The 16,169-nt window shown below is 52.7% G+C and overlaps 3 protein-coding genes across 4 annotated transcripts in view; 2 read left to right on the top strand and 1 right to left on the bottom strand.

Annotated features, from left to right (window-relative positions):
• Positions 1–9,896, top strand: part of DIABLO (diablo IAP-binding mitochondrial protein) — a 105,581-nt gene extending 95,685 nt beyond the window's left edge. Inside the window, exons 2-7 of one of the 2 annotated variants that reach the window (XM_069081639.1) lie at positions 2,800–2,863; positions 4,165–4,285; positions 6,390–6,521; positions 7,531–7,641; positions 7,829–7,925; positions 9,270–9,896. In XM_069081639.1, the coding sequence (XP_068937740.1) occupies positions 2,800–2,863; positions 4,165–4,285; positions 6,390–6,521; positions 7,531–7,641; positions 7,829–7,925; positions 9,270–9,499 (755 nt within the window). In that variant the 3' untranslated portion in view covers positions 9,500–9,896. Of the gene's footprint in view, positions 1–2,673; positions 2,864–4,164; positions 4,286–6,389; positions 6,522–7,530; positions 7,642–7,828; positions 7,926–9,269 lie in introns of those variants that run through there. The other variant, XM_069081640.1, reaches the window with a different exon arrangement.
• Positions 79–2,530, top strand: LOC138156355 (uncharacterized). The gene is made up of 2 exons (XM_069081641.1): positions 79–1,553; positions 1,759–2,530. Exon 2 carries the CDS (start codon positions 1,787–1,789, stop codon positions 1,919–1,921), a length of 135 nt encoding a protein of 44 aa, XP_068937742.1. The 5' UTR covers positions 79–1,553; positions 1,759–1,786; the 3' UTR covers positions 1,922–2,530.
• Positions 9,897–10,308: 412 nt separating the features above from the next.
• Positions 10,309–11,774, bottom strand: B3GNT4 (UDP-GlcNAc:betaGal beta-1,3-N-acetylglucosaminyltransferase 4). The gene has a single exon (XM_069081638.1). The coding sequence runs from the start codon at positions 11,730–11,732 to the stop codon at positions 10,653–10,655; it is 1,080 nt and encodes a 359-aa protein (XP_068937739.1). The 5' UTR covers positions 11,733–11,774; the 3' UTR covers positions 10,309–10,652.
• Positions 11,775–16,169: the final 4,395 nt, after the last annotated feature.

The following is a 16,169-nucleotide window of genomic DNA, read 5'->3' as shown; positions in this document are numbered from 1 at the left end:
CTGTGAATAAATAACCTACACTCAGTGACCTCAGCCACTCTGAGATGACAGATATCTATCTGCAAGTTACCGGTCGGAGTTTCCGCCCTGGAAGTTTTCTGCAGGTTCAGAGAAAAAAGAGGAACCCAAAGTGGCTGGTAGCATGGAAAGGCAGTTTGAAATGAAAAATTTCCAGCACAATTTCATGTTAACTTTGGCTCACTAAGTGTTCCCATACTTGAGTTACTCCATGTATATGGAACAGAACAGAGGAGGAGGAAGACTGGGAGGGACCTTGGAAGAGGGTGAAAGAATTCACAACAATCCAATTCAAGGGCTGTTTTAATAACATGTTTTTATGCATTGACTTGGCTGTGTGAGAAGATGTCATGATGACGTCTTTACTAGAAGCTCAGACAGGCTTATTTTTTTTGCTGTAGGACAGACAGAGAAGCCCTTTGGTTGACTAACTCTCTGGAAGAGCAATTACTGCTAACAGGCTTCCTGAAAAGCTTGATAATGTTCTGCTCCTGGTTTTGGCCTGGCTGCTGCTGAGGCAATAATTTGATAATAAGAGATCCTGATTAAATTAAGGAACCATTTATCCCCTGGATGATGATGTTGTGAAAAGGGTTGATAGACAACAGGAAGCCCTGTTTCTCCATCCAGCGTATTTGCTTAAAAAAAAGATTCTCTACTTTTAAAATATGCTTGTTCCAAACAAAATCACCCCCACACAGCACAAGCTCTTGAATTCTTAGTTTTGTCATGTTTAGGGGATGGCTTGGGTTTACTTGTCCCTCTCAGCAAGGGGTACAGGTAGAGCTGGAGCAGGAAGAAATGAAGGACACAATCCTGTTTTCTGAACCTCTAGTTTCTATGACCTCTGCACTAGTTCGCCCTGCTCCCAATCTCTGAAGCTTAGACGCTGAAAGAGCCCTGAATTTGTCCAGACGAGCTCTGCCATTTGCTCACTGGGACCCGCGGGCCTCAGTTTCCACATATGTCACAATTGTAAATCTGTTATCTGTTGTTCTCTCATCTTTGCCAGCCTCTTGTGCCCTTCTCCCCACTTTCCAAACAAAAAACAGACACCTCAGACTAGGACACCAGCTTCGGTTTGGGGACCAACCGGCCTCGTGCAATGTGACCTTGGCCTACAGTGGTGGACCCTCCCCCGCCCTCCTCTGGCCCGCGAGTCTGTGGCAGCGGGCTATATATAGAAGGAGCCGCCTGGACCACACCCGGTTGGGTTCGGGTCTCAGAAAACCAGGCCAGAAAGGGCGGGCCGCGCTCCGAGCGTCCTGCCGGACTGAGCCACGCAGAAAGGCGCGGAGGAGCTGGGGGGCGGACCCTCCGGCCCCAGGCCCCTCCTAGCGCGCTCCGCCCGGAGCTCCCCTGGCTCAGTGCACACTCACCGTCGGGCTGAGCTCCGCTCCGGACCCCAGCGGCCGGCCAGCGGACCAGGGGGCACTCGGCCGCCGTTCTGCCGGGACAATCCAAGGAGAGAAGGCTTGCGAAGGAAAGTTTCAGCGCCTGTCGTCTGACCACCAACTCCGGGCTCCGACGAGCAGGTGGGTGGGGGCGAGGGAGGCGAGCGTCGGGGTCGCCGGGCCAGGCTGGGCCGGGGAGGGGGGCGGTGGGAGGGGGTGAGCCCCGCGGGGCCCCGGTCAGCCCATTAACGTCCATTACCGCATTAAACGCGCAGAGTGGGGCGCGGGTGCTGCCGGCGCCGGCGGCCCCGGCGGCTCCAGCTCGCTCTCTCGCCCCTCCCCGCAGGGCCGGCTGGAGCACTTAGGGGGCCGCGATGCGGACCTCGTGGGCGGTGCACGTGCTGCGGACTCTGCGAGAGCTGCTGGCCTTCGTGCTGCTCAGCTACACGGTGCTGATCGGGGCGCTGCTGCTGGCCGGCTGGACCACCTACTTCCTGGTGCTGAAGTGACAGCTCCGGGCGCCATGGCCCTGGCTGGACCGCGGCCCCGACCCGGCCGGACCGCCGCCCCGACCAGCCCCCGCCCTGGGGACCAGGCGCCCGTCCGGCCCAAACTTTCCCACGTCGCAGCGGCCGCGGGCGGGGAGAGCCTCGTGAGAGGAGGAGACCTTCGGCCCGCCCCGCACGAGGCCGCCTGCAGCCTGTCTAACCGGCCTTCTCCCTCCTCCGGGGTCTTCTCCCTTCTCGCTTTGACTTCCCTAGCCGGGATCTAGCGCTCCGAGGCGCCGGGGGGCGGGGCCGCAGCCGCGAGGAATCCTCCCCTTCCACCGCCCCTTGAGGCGGGGCCTAGGCCGCACGCGCTCCTCCTTCCCCCTCCTGGAGGTGGGGCCCTCTCTGACTGCTCCTGGGGGCGGGGCCTATAGCCGCGCGGGCTCTTCTTCTCCCTCCTCCTCCGCAGACTGGGTCCCGGAGCAGCGAGGGCACCTCCCCATCTCCTGGGGGCGGAGCTCACAGCCCAGAGAGTGCCTCCTCCCACCTTCCCTAGAGGTGGGGCCCACAGCCGCGCGTGCTCCTCCCACTTCGATTTCCCCTGGGGGCGGGGCCCACAGCCGAGTGTGCTCTTTCCCTACGCACCTCTCCCGAGGGAGGGGCCACAGTCGCGCGCGCTCCTCCTTCCCTTCCCTTGGGGCGGGGCCCGCAGCCTCTAGAGGCCCTCCTCACCTCCTCGGGGACGTGGCCTGCAACCGTGCGTAGTAGTATTCCTCCGCCCCTCTTGGGGGGCGTGACCCACCCCCTTCACACGTCACCATAAAGGCGGAGCCAAGCCTTCTTGTCCTATCAGGTGCTGGGAACCTAGCGATTGCATCACTTCCGACGACCGGTGCCCAGCTTCTGCTGTGGAATGGCGGCTCTGAGGAGCTGGGTTCTCCGCGGCGTCGGCTCCTTCTTCAGGTACTGAGGCCGCGTGGGGGGCACAAGAGGGCGGGGACAAACCGTCACTGGCGCCCCGATTCCGACAGAGCGGAGGTCCGGCTCCTTCCTCAGCTCCCTCGGCCCCAGCTCTATGGCCCTGGGTCCTCCCGCCTGTACAGCCTCGGGCCAGCCCCGCCACCTCTGGAAGTTCCCGAGGGCGCCCGTTCAGACCTTTGACCTCTAACCCCTGAGCCAGTACGGTCCGATTTTCACCTTTCTTAGAGCGTAAGCTCCTTGAGAGCAGGATCGGTCTCTGCACCTCCAGCACTAGTGATGACCGTGGGAGAGGGCTTGGGGCTGCCGGGCTCCCGGACCCCCAAAGAGTGGAACCGTCTTTGAGGGTAGAATCCGGGTGATCAGGGCTCTCCTCCGTCTCTGATCGCCCCGGCGTGACCCGGGACAAAACTCCTGGTCTTCCTCTGTAAAATGGGCATGATAACAGGGCACCCGGCTGCTGTGAGAATGGGCGGAAAGCGCCGTGTTAACATCCTCACGTATGAAAAGGCGCATCCTGCCCGAGTACTAGGTGGACCCCATGCATTCAGCGGCACCGGTGCAGTGCGTTTCCGAATCACGCTGGGTGTCACTGACCGCTAATAGCGACTTCTCCAAGTCCCTGCCCCAGGCAGCGGGAGATCTTATTCAAATCCCCCGTCATCTGCTGCCAGAACCCGATTGGTGAGACATTCGGAGCCGCTGCCACGGTCAGAAGTTGCCGGAAATGTCTTTAGCTCTCTAGGGTTTATAAAACACTCCCCCAACAACCCGGTGTTGTTGCTAGTGAAAGTTTTGTGCCGTTGGTTTTAATGATGAGGAAGCCAAGCCTTAGAGGTTAAGTGAGACTTCAAAGCTAGTAAAAGGGCACACTCAGATCCAAGCCTTCTGACTCCCAAGTTTCACTATTTGAGGCCAGAATGGGTTCGAAGGAGTTGTCAGGTGCTGAATGGAGCCCGTCTGTCCTCAGTCCCTGCCGACTCTCAGGAAAACTTCAGAGTTGACTTGTGTTTTTCTAACCTAGAGCCTCTTGGGGTGTCTCTGTTCTTGGTGATGTTGCCCCCCCCATCTTGGTAAAATCTCAGGTTCTATATTTTTTTGAATGGCTGTGAACGTACTAGACTTTTTATCAACTAGTGTTGTTTGGACAGGGTAGGCAAGGAAAAATGTCTACAATTTCTTCTCCCCCCCAAAAAAATAACTAAGAGAACCCCTTTGAAGATTGCTTCGTCCAAGTTTTTGTCAAATTTGACTTCTTCATTGTGTCTAACATTTCTGATTTCCAGGCAGAGTGTCCCAGGTGTAGCAAAGTTGAGGAGATGCCGTTTCTCAGATTTGGTGGGACCCTGGCACAAAACAGTGGCAGTGGGTTTTGGAGTAACCCTATGTGCAGTCCCTATAGCACAGGTAAAGTACTGTGATATACTTGGTAGTGTCTTTAGCACTTTGAACAAAACGCTCAATAAAAGTCTCGGGAGGTCTTGAAGCACTGGGATTGTGGTCTCACGTGCCTGGGGAAAAAGTCTCCTTTGCAACAAGTTCTGACTTAAACATTTTGAGATCTCTGAATATTTTTTTTAATACAATAGCAAGATAAAATAGTCATATGTATTTTTGTCATAATCTCTAATGGCTTCAACTATAAGCTCGAGTTTCTGAAATGCATATTCTCAGTACTTGACCTCTCAGACTGTAATCCACTATTTTGTAAATTACCTTCAGTTTTCACACAATCTTTCAGATGTCCTGGTACTGTTACTCGCCTGCTACAAAGTTTCCTAACTAGTTTCCTTGCCTCCACTTATCACTGCCACACCCCTTCCCCCTCTTTCGTCAGGCTACCATTACCCTACTCATATCATCCTGATAGAATGTAAGCTCTCTGATGGCAAGGATTCTTTTTTTTTTTTTAGCTCTATTCCTAGTGGCTAGCATGGTACTTAGCACATAAGCTTATGGACTGATTGTTGATCGACTCGAGAGCCTGCAGTGGGGCTTACTTGCCTGTAATTCAGGCCAAATTCTTACTGGAATTCAAGGCCTTTCAGTCTAGTTTTATACCACCCCCTGTCCAACTTCATCTCCCAGTACTTTCCAACATGAACCCTGCCTTGTAGCCTGGGTTGTCTCATCACTGACCTCCTAAACACACTGAGTTGATTCTGGCCCTCCTTTCTGCTTATCCACAATCTACCAATCATCCCAGGCCTAGCTCAAGGCCAAGCTCTCCACAACACCTTCCCCCAGTAACTATAATCAATATTGAACAACCTTCTTCACTGCTTCTCCATTTGAACCCTTGTTCGTATGGATGCAGTGCATTATTAATTCATGGTGTTTTGTGTGTATAAGGCATATTTCCTCAACAAAATTCAAGGCAAATAGGGTTGCATGTCTTTTTTCCACCCTTTCAAAAGTAGTTCAGATAGTGCTAGATGGCACTTACCACCAATACTTGCTGAATAGAATTATACCCATGATGTACAGCAAAGCAACTTTTATTTCTCAAATTGTGGGTTGCATGTTTTAGTTCCATGGGATTCCTGAAAAATTGGTACCATCAGGGGGCTTGACCTCTAAAAGGCCAGGATACATATTACACCTAATTTCATCAGCCAGTTGTTCTAAGTGGTTACACTAAAAATAGCAAAGGAGAAACATGTTAAGGAAAGGCAAAGCCAAGTGGAACACAAAGCAGGCACAGAAGGGCAACTGTTCCATCTAGAAGAAAGCAGACCCAGTTAGCCCTGGTCTGGCCCAGCTGTTACTAGTGTTTAAGTAAAGCTGTCTGTTTCTCTTCCTCTTCAGTGTGAGGGGAGGGGATTATGGGGAGGGGGAAGAGGAGGTTAGGACTGGGTCTCCGGATCATGCCCAGGCGGGAAAGGCAGTGTCCACTTCCAGGCCTGATGCTACCACTCATCAGTACATTTCCACCCTGGGCTAGCTGACTTAGGCTCCTCCACCCCACCAGGTCCCAGGGGCTCACCGTATCAGTGCCAGATTTAGTGTGGACCCCAGGTTGGCTTAGTCCACTCTGATTCAAACTCCTGACCTCAAAAAATCACCAGCTTCAGCCTCCCTGGTAGCAGGGATTACAAGCCTATGCTGCCATGTATGGCAAGAGAGGATCTTTTTTTTTAACCTGGTGGACCAAGGTCAAAGTAAAATGTGTTCCCTCAAATGGTTAACTTAGTTTGAAGCTTCTGTGGTATCTCTATAACTTAGTATCATTGTGTATGATGAATATATACATACATATATGTAATAACTTTGAATGTTATTATTACTTATATCTGTTTGCCTTTTATTTATCAGAAGAATATTCTGATGCCTTATTCAGGGAGATTCACCCTAAGGGAAGGGAAGAGTTTGCTTCTCCTGTCCTTGGGTTTTTGTGTGGCAGGCTGCCACTGGGAAGCCTTTAAGTGGACTTGGCCTCTGCTGTCTTTGTTCTCTCATGGGCAGGAGTGAGCGGGAACCTGCCCTAAAATGCCAACACCTTGTTTTTCAGAAGACAGAGGCACACTCTCTTAGTAATGAAGCACTGATGAGGAGGGCCATTTCCATGGTCACTGACAGCACCTCCACCTTTCTCTCACAAACCACATATGCATTGATTGAAGCCATCACAGAGTACACTAGGGTAAGTTCAGCCACAGATGGGCTCTTCACAGCCATCTGAATCTTCGAGGTAAAGATTTAGCATGAACAACAAAAAAAAAGAATTAGCACGGATTAGCAAAATGAAAAAATTATTTATGTCTTCTTTCAGCCATCAGTTTCAACTTTATTGTCTTAAATTGTTAGCAAACAAGTATTAATGTTGACAGTTCTGCATTTTCCCTCCCCTAGTGAAACAGCATCTTGATGGAGTTTAGAGATTGGAAGTAGAAATGAGGACAAGGAAGAAAAGCTCAAAGCCTAGATTAATTGGCTCTTGGAAAACCCTATAATTGACTACAGAAGACCTCGTATCAGCCAAAAGCTATTTCTTGCACATACCCAGAGGATGAAAGTCTCTAGAGAAAGATGGAATCTGGTTGCTCAGCGTTAAACCCAGGAACACTCTGTAGATGCTGCCTTAGGCCTTGTAGTGGCATTTGAGCCATCCATTGGCTTCCTCTTTCGAGTGCTTGGCCCTCAGTGCAAGGGCAGCTTCTTGTAGGCAGGAACCATTTCATTTTTGGTTTTGTGTCCTGGGTACCTCACTCAGAGCATTCCCCTCATTAGGCACTTAGTGAATTTTTTAAAAAATTGCCCAGTTTTGGGGCGGCCAGGTAGCACAGTGAGTAAGAGCACCGGCCCCAGAGTCAGAATGACCTGGGATTGAATCCGGGCTCAGACACTTAGCACCCACCCAGAAACACCTGGCTGTATAACCTTGAGCAAGTTACTTAACCCCAATTGCTTGAAAAAAAAAATTGCCCAGTTCTGGTCTGGCCATCCTGTTGAGACCCTTTTATTTATTTTTTGGGGGGATGGGGAAGGCAGGGCAATTGGTGTTAAGTAACTTCCCAAGGTCACACAGCTAGTAAGTGTCTGAGGCTAGATTTGAACTCCGGTCCTCCCTATTCCAGGGCCAGTCCTCTCACTGTGCCACCTAGCTGCCCCGAGACCTTTCCTTTTAAAGTAACTCATCTCTTTACTTGCAGGCAGTTTACACATTGGTGTCTCTGTACCGACAGTACTCAAGTTTACTTGGGAAAATGAATTCTCAGGAGGAAGATGCAGTGTGGCAGGTGATCATAGGAGCCAGGGTTGAGGTAAAGAAACCTAAAAAGCCAGACTAATTTGTACCTGTCACCCTTCATTCCATCCAGGAAATAAACTGTGAAATTGAGTTACCTCACCGCCCACTTCCCAGTAAAACACTGTCTTCTTAAGGATGTCCCTCCCACTGCCTTTGACCTTTCTGCTCTTCCTGCTTCAAAGGCTTTCTTTAATTTACAGATGTCATCAAAACAAGAAGAATACCTAAAGCTAGAAACTACGTGGATGACCGCCGTGAGTCTGTCAGAGATGGCAGCGGAAGCAGCCTACCAGTCAGGTATGGTGAGCCCTGGGCAGAGGTCACTTAGTCACGTGGGATTCTGAGACTCCTCCCCCTCCATCCTCTTAGTGTGTGACGGGAAGCCTGGCTGCTGCTTCCCCTCTGGCATGGAGCCTTCCCGACAGCCTGAGAGCGTAGCAGAGAGCATCACCTGACCGTAGAATGTCAGAATCATGGGGGACCCCAAGAAGGAAAAGGAAGGGGGGTCACACAGTAAGTCAGTGACAGAATCGAGGCCCAGGGCCCCAGTGCCATCCCAGGTGGATGCTTTGAGCAGCTCTGAAACCTTTGTGTGCTGAGTGTTTCAAAACTGGGCCCTTGGTTTGGGCAGGATGAGATGGAGGAGCTAAGAGTTTAGTTAGACCATCACGTCCCTTCTGTGGATACTGCTGAGAGCAGCAGCTGCAGTTAGAGCTGGGACATGGCCCAGGACACCAGGCCTGCGCAGTCTGAAGAATTCGATCTGAGAAATGGCCCAGGCCACCGCTCTCCTCTTCTAGAGTGGGAAACTGAGACCTGGGGGGGGGGCAGGGATTCTCCCTGGATCACATGACTGGTTGGTAGGTTATATATTCTTCTGGGGAAACTACAAGAACTTTCTTGTGAGAGGCAGGGTGGCCTCATGGGAAGAGCATCAGACTGTGTCCCTCCTGAGGCATGTCCTGGAAGTCGCTTAATGCCCTGGAGCTCATTTTCTCACCCATAAAGCACCTCGAGCTCACATCCCTAGAGTACTTTGTCTGCCAAGAGCTTTCTTCACAACATACTCATGCAAGGATCATTTTCCCCATTTTGTAAGTAAGGCTTACAAACCTTACAAAACCAAGGCTCAGGTTGAGGACAGTTTTAATGTTGCAAGGAAATAAGTGAGTAGGAACCCTTAGACATGAGAGGGAGTCCTGAAGGCAACGTATAAACCAATGTGGAAGGAGCCTTGAGGTTCCAAGTGGCCTGGGAAGGGCGGGTTTCTGTCATGCTGGCAGAGGGGCTGCAGGGAGATGCTGGTGTCTCCATTTATAGGGAAATGCCTTGATTGTTTAATGCAGAACTGCCACAGAAAGGGGAGGCCAATTTGCTGAGCCTCTGGGGTCTGGAAGCCAGGGTCCTCGATCCCAGGCTAGGGGGTAGGCAGCATAGCCCTGAGCAGCATGGAGAGCCAGGGCTCCAAGGGAATTCTGGAGTGCACTGAGACAGGTCACGTTCCTAAGCCAAAGTCTGGCCCTGTTTGGGCTCTCATGGCTTCATGTTTAGATTTTATCTGGAAGCCTTACCTGCTCACGGGCTGACCTGCCATGTCCCATCGTTGCAGCTATTGACTTACGTTGCTTGATCTGTTTCCAGGTGCCGACCAGGCCTCAGTCATGGCTCGAAATCACGTTCAGCTGGTCAAGACTCAAGTTCAGGAAGTACGCCAGCTCTCCCAGACAGCTGAGACCAAGTTGGCCGAGGCCCAGACAGAGGAGTTACGCCGAAAATGCTCTGAGCAGCCAGAAGAAGGGACCCAGCGCTCAGGCATGGGGGGATCTCTGTTGGCAGACCATGAAGAAGAGGCCTACTTACGGGAGGACTGAGGACGCCTCCCCCACGGGCACTAACACTGTGAATATGGTTACCTGGATTGCCTTGGAAAACAGAATTAGAAAGGAGTGGAAGCTGGGGTGGGGTTAGCTCAGGGTAATACCATGCCTGAGTTAGGCAGCAGCTTCTAAGTCATGTGAGACCCAGAGATGCCACACACTTCACCCCCTACTTGGGTGGGGAAATGAGCTTGTTTGTGGCCATCTAGCTGCATATGTGGTTTAAACATTAAAACATTGAAGTCATGACAGCTGCCCCCAGCAGCCCTGTCAGGCTCCTCAAGCTGCCTTTTCCTGGAGAGCAGCTCAGGCTCCGTCAGTCACTTTGGGGCAGGGGACAACCCTTGGGACTGTAATTTAAGTAGTAATTTAGCTTCTATTTTCAACCCTATTCAGGTTTTCAATCTAAGTTATTTAAACCTTGGGCCCCTCTTGTGGGATGTGCATTTGTGTGTGTGTGTGGGGGGGCGCTGTTTGTAGTATTTATTTTTTAAAAGTTCATGCTCTCTTTGACCTGTCTTACCTTTAGTCTAAGCTGGCTAAGATAAGTGCCTGGCCTGGCCCTTCAAGGAGGCCTGGCTGCACATTTGGGCAAAGTGCATCATGAAACATGTTAGTACTTGGTGTGAAACAGGAGTCACTTCTATGAAGCCCCCCTTGCCTCGTGTTGCTTTGTGTCCTTTTACTAGGCTCTTCTCTCTGTCTTTGCCACACACGGAAAAGAAAGCTGCTTTTTCTTGCATGTTTAAGGTCCTGCTGAGGTTTCTCTGCAGGGAATGAAGCCAGCCAGGATTATCCTATGCCCAGGTCACTACCTGGAGTCCACTTGTTTCTTTAAAAATGTTTGCTTTGGTAGAGAAGATGGAGCTTGGTTGAGATGCCTTCTGGGGCCAGTAGCCCCAGCACACTCTCCCATCCACTAACCAGGCTCTGTGTGTGTGTGTGTGTGTGTGTGTGTGTGTGTGTGTGTCTTTTTTTTAATCAAAGTTAAAGGGAATCTGTGGGACTACAGTTTGGGACATAATTTCCCATCAAGCTATGTTAGTTTAAAAGCTCTTTGTTTTCTTAGCCTTTAGAGAAAGTAACCAATAGCAAAATCCCCTAGTAGCCTCTGCACACTTCCAGTCTGGACCTCTCTGCCATTCCTTCAGCCGATCTGTTGGGCCAGGGCAGGATGGGCAGCGCACCTCAGGCCCTCATCCTTCACCAAAGCCCATGTAGTCCACATCTCCAGGGGGCTGAGACGGTGCACCAGCAGCAGCCCCTTGTACAGACACGGGTCCAGGGGATCCAGGGGTCGTCGAATGCCAAAGGTCTTGAATCCTGCATGGTGGGTTGGCTTCACTCCCAGTTTCTTCAAGCACATCCCCACAAACACATCATCAATGGGAAACAAATCCACTTCCTCCACTGCAGCCCGGAGCCCTCGAACTGTGGCCTGGGACATCACGTATCCCCCACCTCCGGCGTAGGGTGGGTAGTGGCGAGCACGATACATGGAGGGGGGGATAAAGTACTTGACCCTGGTGTTCCTGTTTGGCAGGGCTTCACTGATCACATCCCCGACAAAGAGATCCTGGCTGGGGTCTTGCCCTTCCAGGAACTCCAGGACGTTGGGCACATGCACAAAGACGTCATCGTCGCCTTTGAGGACGAACTGGGCCTGTGAACAGCTGGTGGCCAGCCACCTTTGGAGATGAAGCTCCTTCAGAGTCAAGTTGAAAAAATCCTCAGTAAAGTTCCACTGTAAAATGTCATCGAACTCCTGACTCTCATAAACCAACAGCTGAGGGGGTGGGGGAGCTCCCCCTACTCCCAGGAGAAAGACCAGTTTTAGCTGCTGCCCCCTGTGCTGGGCCCTGACCCGGCCCCAGGTGCTGCGGATGGCTGCCCGGCGGTCCACATGAGCGGGCAGAGACTTAATTGCCAGCAGGAGAAAGGTGTCAGCCGGGCAGCCTGTAGGCTGTAATAGGGTCGAGAAGTTTCGGCAATGCTTATAGGTCAGGAAGAGGCGGTGACGGACAGGCAGGGCTGTGGACGCATTGGTCACTTCAGAGTTAGGCAGACACAGGCTGTGCTGGGCCGCTGAAGGTGCCCAGAAGGGATGCCTCACCACGGGGCCCCCTACCTGCTGTCTTGGCTTGGCCTCCCTCTTCAAAAAGAGGAGACATGTGAAAAGTGTCACTGACAGACTATACAGGGCAAGCCAGCCGAGTCTCCGGGACATCTCGAGGCCCAAATGGCCCTCAGCCCTGCAGAGAGAAGAAAGCTTTATGAGCAGAGAGGGCAACTGGGCTGCTCACTGCCCTAGAAAAATTCCCTCAGTGCCATGAAGGGTACTCCCAAGAAAATCAGAAATGCCCTATTGCATCTGTCAGACTATTCTCTACAGCAGAGGTGGGGAATCTGCGGCCTCTAGGCCACACGGGGCCCTCTAGATCCTCCAGTGCGGCCCTTTGGCTGAATCCAAACATCACAGAAGGCTGCACCGGAGGACCTAGAAGGCTACATGTGGCCTGGAGGCCGCAAGTTCCCCACCCCTGCTACACTGAGAGCCAGCTTGGAGCTGAAAGTTCTAAACACTGGTGTCAAGTTCTGAAGGTTGAAACTAACTAAAAGACCCTCTTTGGCAAAAGCAGGCACTCAAGAAATGTTTATTGAATTAACTTCCCTTAATAACCCCTTGTGGGTCCATTTACATCTGTACGGTCTCTGATGGATAATGAAATTCTTTAAAGCTTATTCCCCACTGAGACTTTAAGGAAGTGGTTCATTTCCTAGCTTCAAACTTGTTCCTTTTAGAACCTGAAAGAGAATCTTTTAGATCTTGCTTTCGGTATATGAATTCATGTTTAACTTGGCCTTTGTGATTGGTCTGCTCTCAGCCTCAGGCTTTTACCAGAACTAATTCCTGCTCTTTGTTCAAAGGAAGGCATTTTCCTGACCCCACCTCTGTATCAGTTGCTGCAGGCTGGGTTAGGGCTGGGGTGCCAAGGCAGCAGACCCATGGACCGGTGAGACACCTTCGTTCTAAGCTTAACTTCTGCTTGGCTGTAAGGCCCTTCTTTTGTAGCTGCTCTAAACGCAAACCAAGAAATCCAACTACAGCTAGTCACCTGAAGAGCTCTGAGCTTCTCAAGGAGAAAAAGGCTATTGGGCCCATACAGACTCCTAGAAAGATCGCAAATCTGTCTTACTTGGAATCAGTTCATTCCATTCATCTTCCCTTCTCCTGACTAGGCTGGCCCCCAGGCCTAGAATTCTCTCCCTCCTCATCCCAGCCTCTGACTGCCTTCAAGTCCAGCCAAAATCTTGCCTTTCCTGATTGCCCCTAACACATAGAGCTGTCTCTGTTGATGATTTTATCCTGTATGTATCTTATATATATGCATTTTAGCCTGGATATAGCTTGTGTCTACATAGTTGTTTGTATATTGTCTGTCCCATTAGACCATGAGCCTTCCTTTGCGTCCCCAGCATTTTGCACAGTGCCTGGCCCAGAGGAGGGCTTCATAAATGTTTATTGACTGAATCTCCCAGGCAAGTCAACTTCTCAGATTCAGAAAAGGCAAAAGCCATCAGGACAATTCCTTCCATAAACACTGGAAAAACAAGGTCCCTGTGCAAGGTGCAGTGGAGACAGGGAAATGAATAGGCCCCAGGCCCCTTACCCAAATTACACTGAGTGATAGAAGCAAGTCGGAGGGGGAAGGGAGGGGGGGAGGGAGGGAGGGAGGGAGAGGAGAAAGAGATCCACAGACTGGGAAAGGCTTCACAAAGGCGGCCTTTTTACTGACCCTTGAAAGACAGTGGGCTTTTGATGGGCAGAGACTGGGGGAGGGGAAGGGGGAAGCAGAGGAGCAGTTGCAGTAGAGAGTAGGAACAGAAGCCAGGAGAGGAGGATGCCCAAGTCAATTAAATTCAACAAACACTTGTCAGCTGTGTCAGATACCTTCTCTGCAAAGGCATGGGGCTTCAGAGATGAAAAATGAAACAGTCCCTGCAGGCTGCAGCTTTAATGGCTGATCTCATCTAGACCAATGCAATTCTTAGAAGATGGCATTGGGTGGGGCTAAAATTCCCTGGGGTAGAGTGAAGAAGACAGCATATTAATGAGGGCTACAGGTGACCACCTCACCGCATCGGGGTTCTCCCCTGATGCCCCAAAGCTGCCTCTTACCACTCAGGGGTCAGGCAGGACCCAGCACGAAAGGCTGGAAGAGACCCGGGGGCAGTGCAAAAGTGCCCGAGATGCTTATACCTGTGTGACCCTGGGCAAATCTCTTAACCTTTCCGAGTTTCAGTTTCCTCCTCCGTAAAATGAGGGGCCTTGGTAGATGGCCTCTGAGGTTTCTTCCAGCTCTAGGGATCTCTTGCAACCTCTCATCTTACAGATAAGGAAAGAGAAGCCCGGAGAGCTGGAGCAACTGGATGATAACGGCCCCCACTCCGAATCCAGCGCTGTCCACAGAAGTTCTGCCCTGGGGACGTGCCTTTTGTTGTCTCGTTTCTGTGCCAAAAGCCTGAGCCCACCCTGGGAGCTGGAAAGGGGAGGGAGGGTCCGGTGCCACATAGTCCCAGTACCCACAGCAAGAAGCGCCAGGGAACCTCGTTTGCATCGCCCCCCTCCCTTTGGAGTTTCCCGGAGCCCCCACGCTCTCAAATTAAAGCTCGTTATCCTGTCCACTTGGCGGGGTGAACCTCCTAAGACCCTCCTTGGGCTAACTCCTCAGCCTCTGGGAGGCCCCGCTGGCAAAGAGACAAGGCCCCCGGAAGAGAAGGGGCCCCTGCCCCTGGCCATTCATCAGACGGCCCAAAGAGAACAAAAGCTCGGGCGGCCAGAGATCAAACCCTGCTGAAGCCCTCCCCCGCAAGGATGGGGCCTTCCGTGGGGCCAGGGCAGCCCGGCTGAAATGCTGCCCAGTGGCCTCGATGCTCAGGACCCCCAGAAGTGGGCGACGCGCGGACGGTGTCGGCCTCACTGCTGCTTCTGGGGGGCCCCTCCCGCAGCGGGAGGTGACCCCCATCCCCGCTTCCCAGAGCAGTCCCGATGCCTGGGGAGGAAGAGGAGCCGGGGTCGCCCACCCTCTAGTCGGGGCCGCGGGCGGCAGGGGAACACTGGGGAGTCCTCCTTCCCCACCACCCCACACCATGCCCCTCGGCGCCCCGCGCCCTACCTGGCCTGAAGCTCATGCACTTGCCCGGCCCCTCTGCAGCGAAGAGAGGAGGGCGGGAAGCGCGTCCGCTAAGGGATTCCCCAGCCACCGCGTAGGGGGGGCAGTAGCCCCGCCCGAGGCGGCCAATGAGCGCCCACAGAGCCCGGCCGGGGTCGCCAAGGCAACCCGCGGGGCACAACGCCCCACATCAGAGCCCAGGCTCCGAAGTGACCCGACCCCCACCCCTCCGCGCCAGCCCCGGAGGAGTCACGCACCTGAGCAGGGGTCCGGGTGGCCAGCGCTCGACACTTGCTGAAGCTTCGAAAGCGCAGCAAAGTCCGGAGCCTGGAGCCCAGGTGCGCGGCCCCAAGGCTGCTGGAGGGGCGGGGCAAGGCTTGTGCTCACCTCCCATTGGCCCCCTCCCCCGCCGCTCTCCAGAAGGCCCACCCCAGGGGGTCTCTTGAGTCCGGGGAAGCTGGCTGGAAAGTGCTCATTGAGCGCAATCCCGGAGCGGAGAGGGGCGGCGTCCCAGGTAAGGAGGCAGGCAAAGAACTCGGGGTGTGGGCAGGTCCCTTGATCTCTCCCAGCCTCAAGTGGAATCAATCCCAAATGTCGCCGCTGGGGAAATGCAACCACAATATCAGGACGGTCGGCTGCGGAATCCGTGCTGCATCCGCCAGCACTGGGACCCGGGTCCAACTCGTGCTACCCGCCGCTGAAGAAACGCAAGACGGTCCTTCACTGAGGAAGCCCCTGCCCCCCACCCCGAGCCGGGGCCGGTTCATTCATTCGACAAGCATTTTATCAAATGCCCCACTATGTGTCAGGCACCGTCCTAGCCTCTGAGGCTACAAAGTCAAAAATGGTTTGGTTTACCCTTCGTGTCGTGACGTCTCCCTTATGCCTAGGCTGCACTCCAGGCGGCCCTTAGAGGCAGCAGTGGCCATCAAGGCTCATCTCAAACACCTGCTAAGTCTCCTTTGCACATCCCTTCAAGAATAGCTATGCTTGCATCGGCCCTGGAGTCAGGAGGACCTGAGTGCAAATCCAGCCTCGGTCCCTGTGGGACCCTGGGCAAGTCACCTAACTCCGACTGCTTAAAAAAAACCAAACTAACAATTCTTTGGCTAATACGGAAATATGTTTTGCGTTACTTCACATGTGTGTGAGGTATCATAGACTGCTTAACTTCTCAAAGGATGGAGGAGCAGAAGAAAGGGACAGAATGTGGAACTCAAAATGTTAAACATTTTTTACAAGTATTTGGGAAATATTTAACCAAATAAATAAAATCTACATTAAAATCTTAAAAAGTAACGATCTTGGGGGCGGCCAGGTAGCACAACGAGTAAGAGCACCGGCTCCAGTGTCAGAATGACCTGGAGATCGAATCCCGGGCTCAGACACTTAGCACCCACCCAGAAACACCTGGCCGTGTAACCTTGAGCAAGTTACTTAACCCCAATTGCTTAGGGGTGGCCAGGTGGCTCAGTGAGTAAGAGCACCGG

This window comes from Petaurus breviceps, unplaced genomic scaffold, assembly GCF_028583685.1.
Source record: "Petaurus breviceps papuanus isolate PSGF00001 unplaced genomic scaffold, PetGlider_PUasm1.0 99, whole genome shotgun sequence".
Classification (NCBI taxonomy): domain Eukaryota; kingdom Metazoa; phylum Chordata; class Mammalia; order Diprotodontia; family Petauridae; genus Petaurus; species Petaurus breviceps.
This window is presented reverse-complemented; position numbering and strand designations above follow the sequence as displayed.

Coding starts and splice junctions, on each gene's coding strand:
- B3GNT4 (XM_069081638.1), bottom strand. CDS start 11,732: ATGTCCCGGAGACTCGGCTGGCTTGCCCTGTATAGTCTGTCAGTGACA.
- LOC138156355 (XM_069081641.1), top strand. CDS start 1,787: ATGCGGACCTCGTGGGCGGTGCACGTGCTGCGGACTCTGCGAGAGCTG.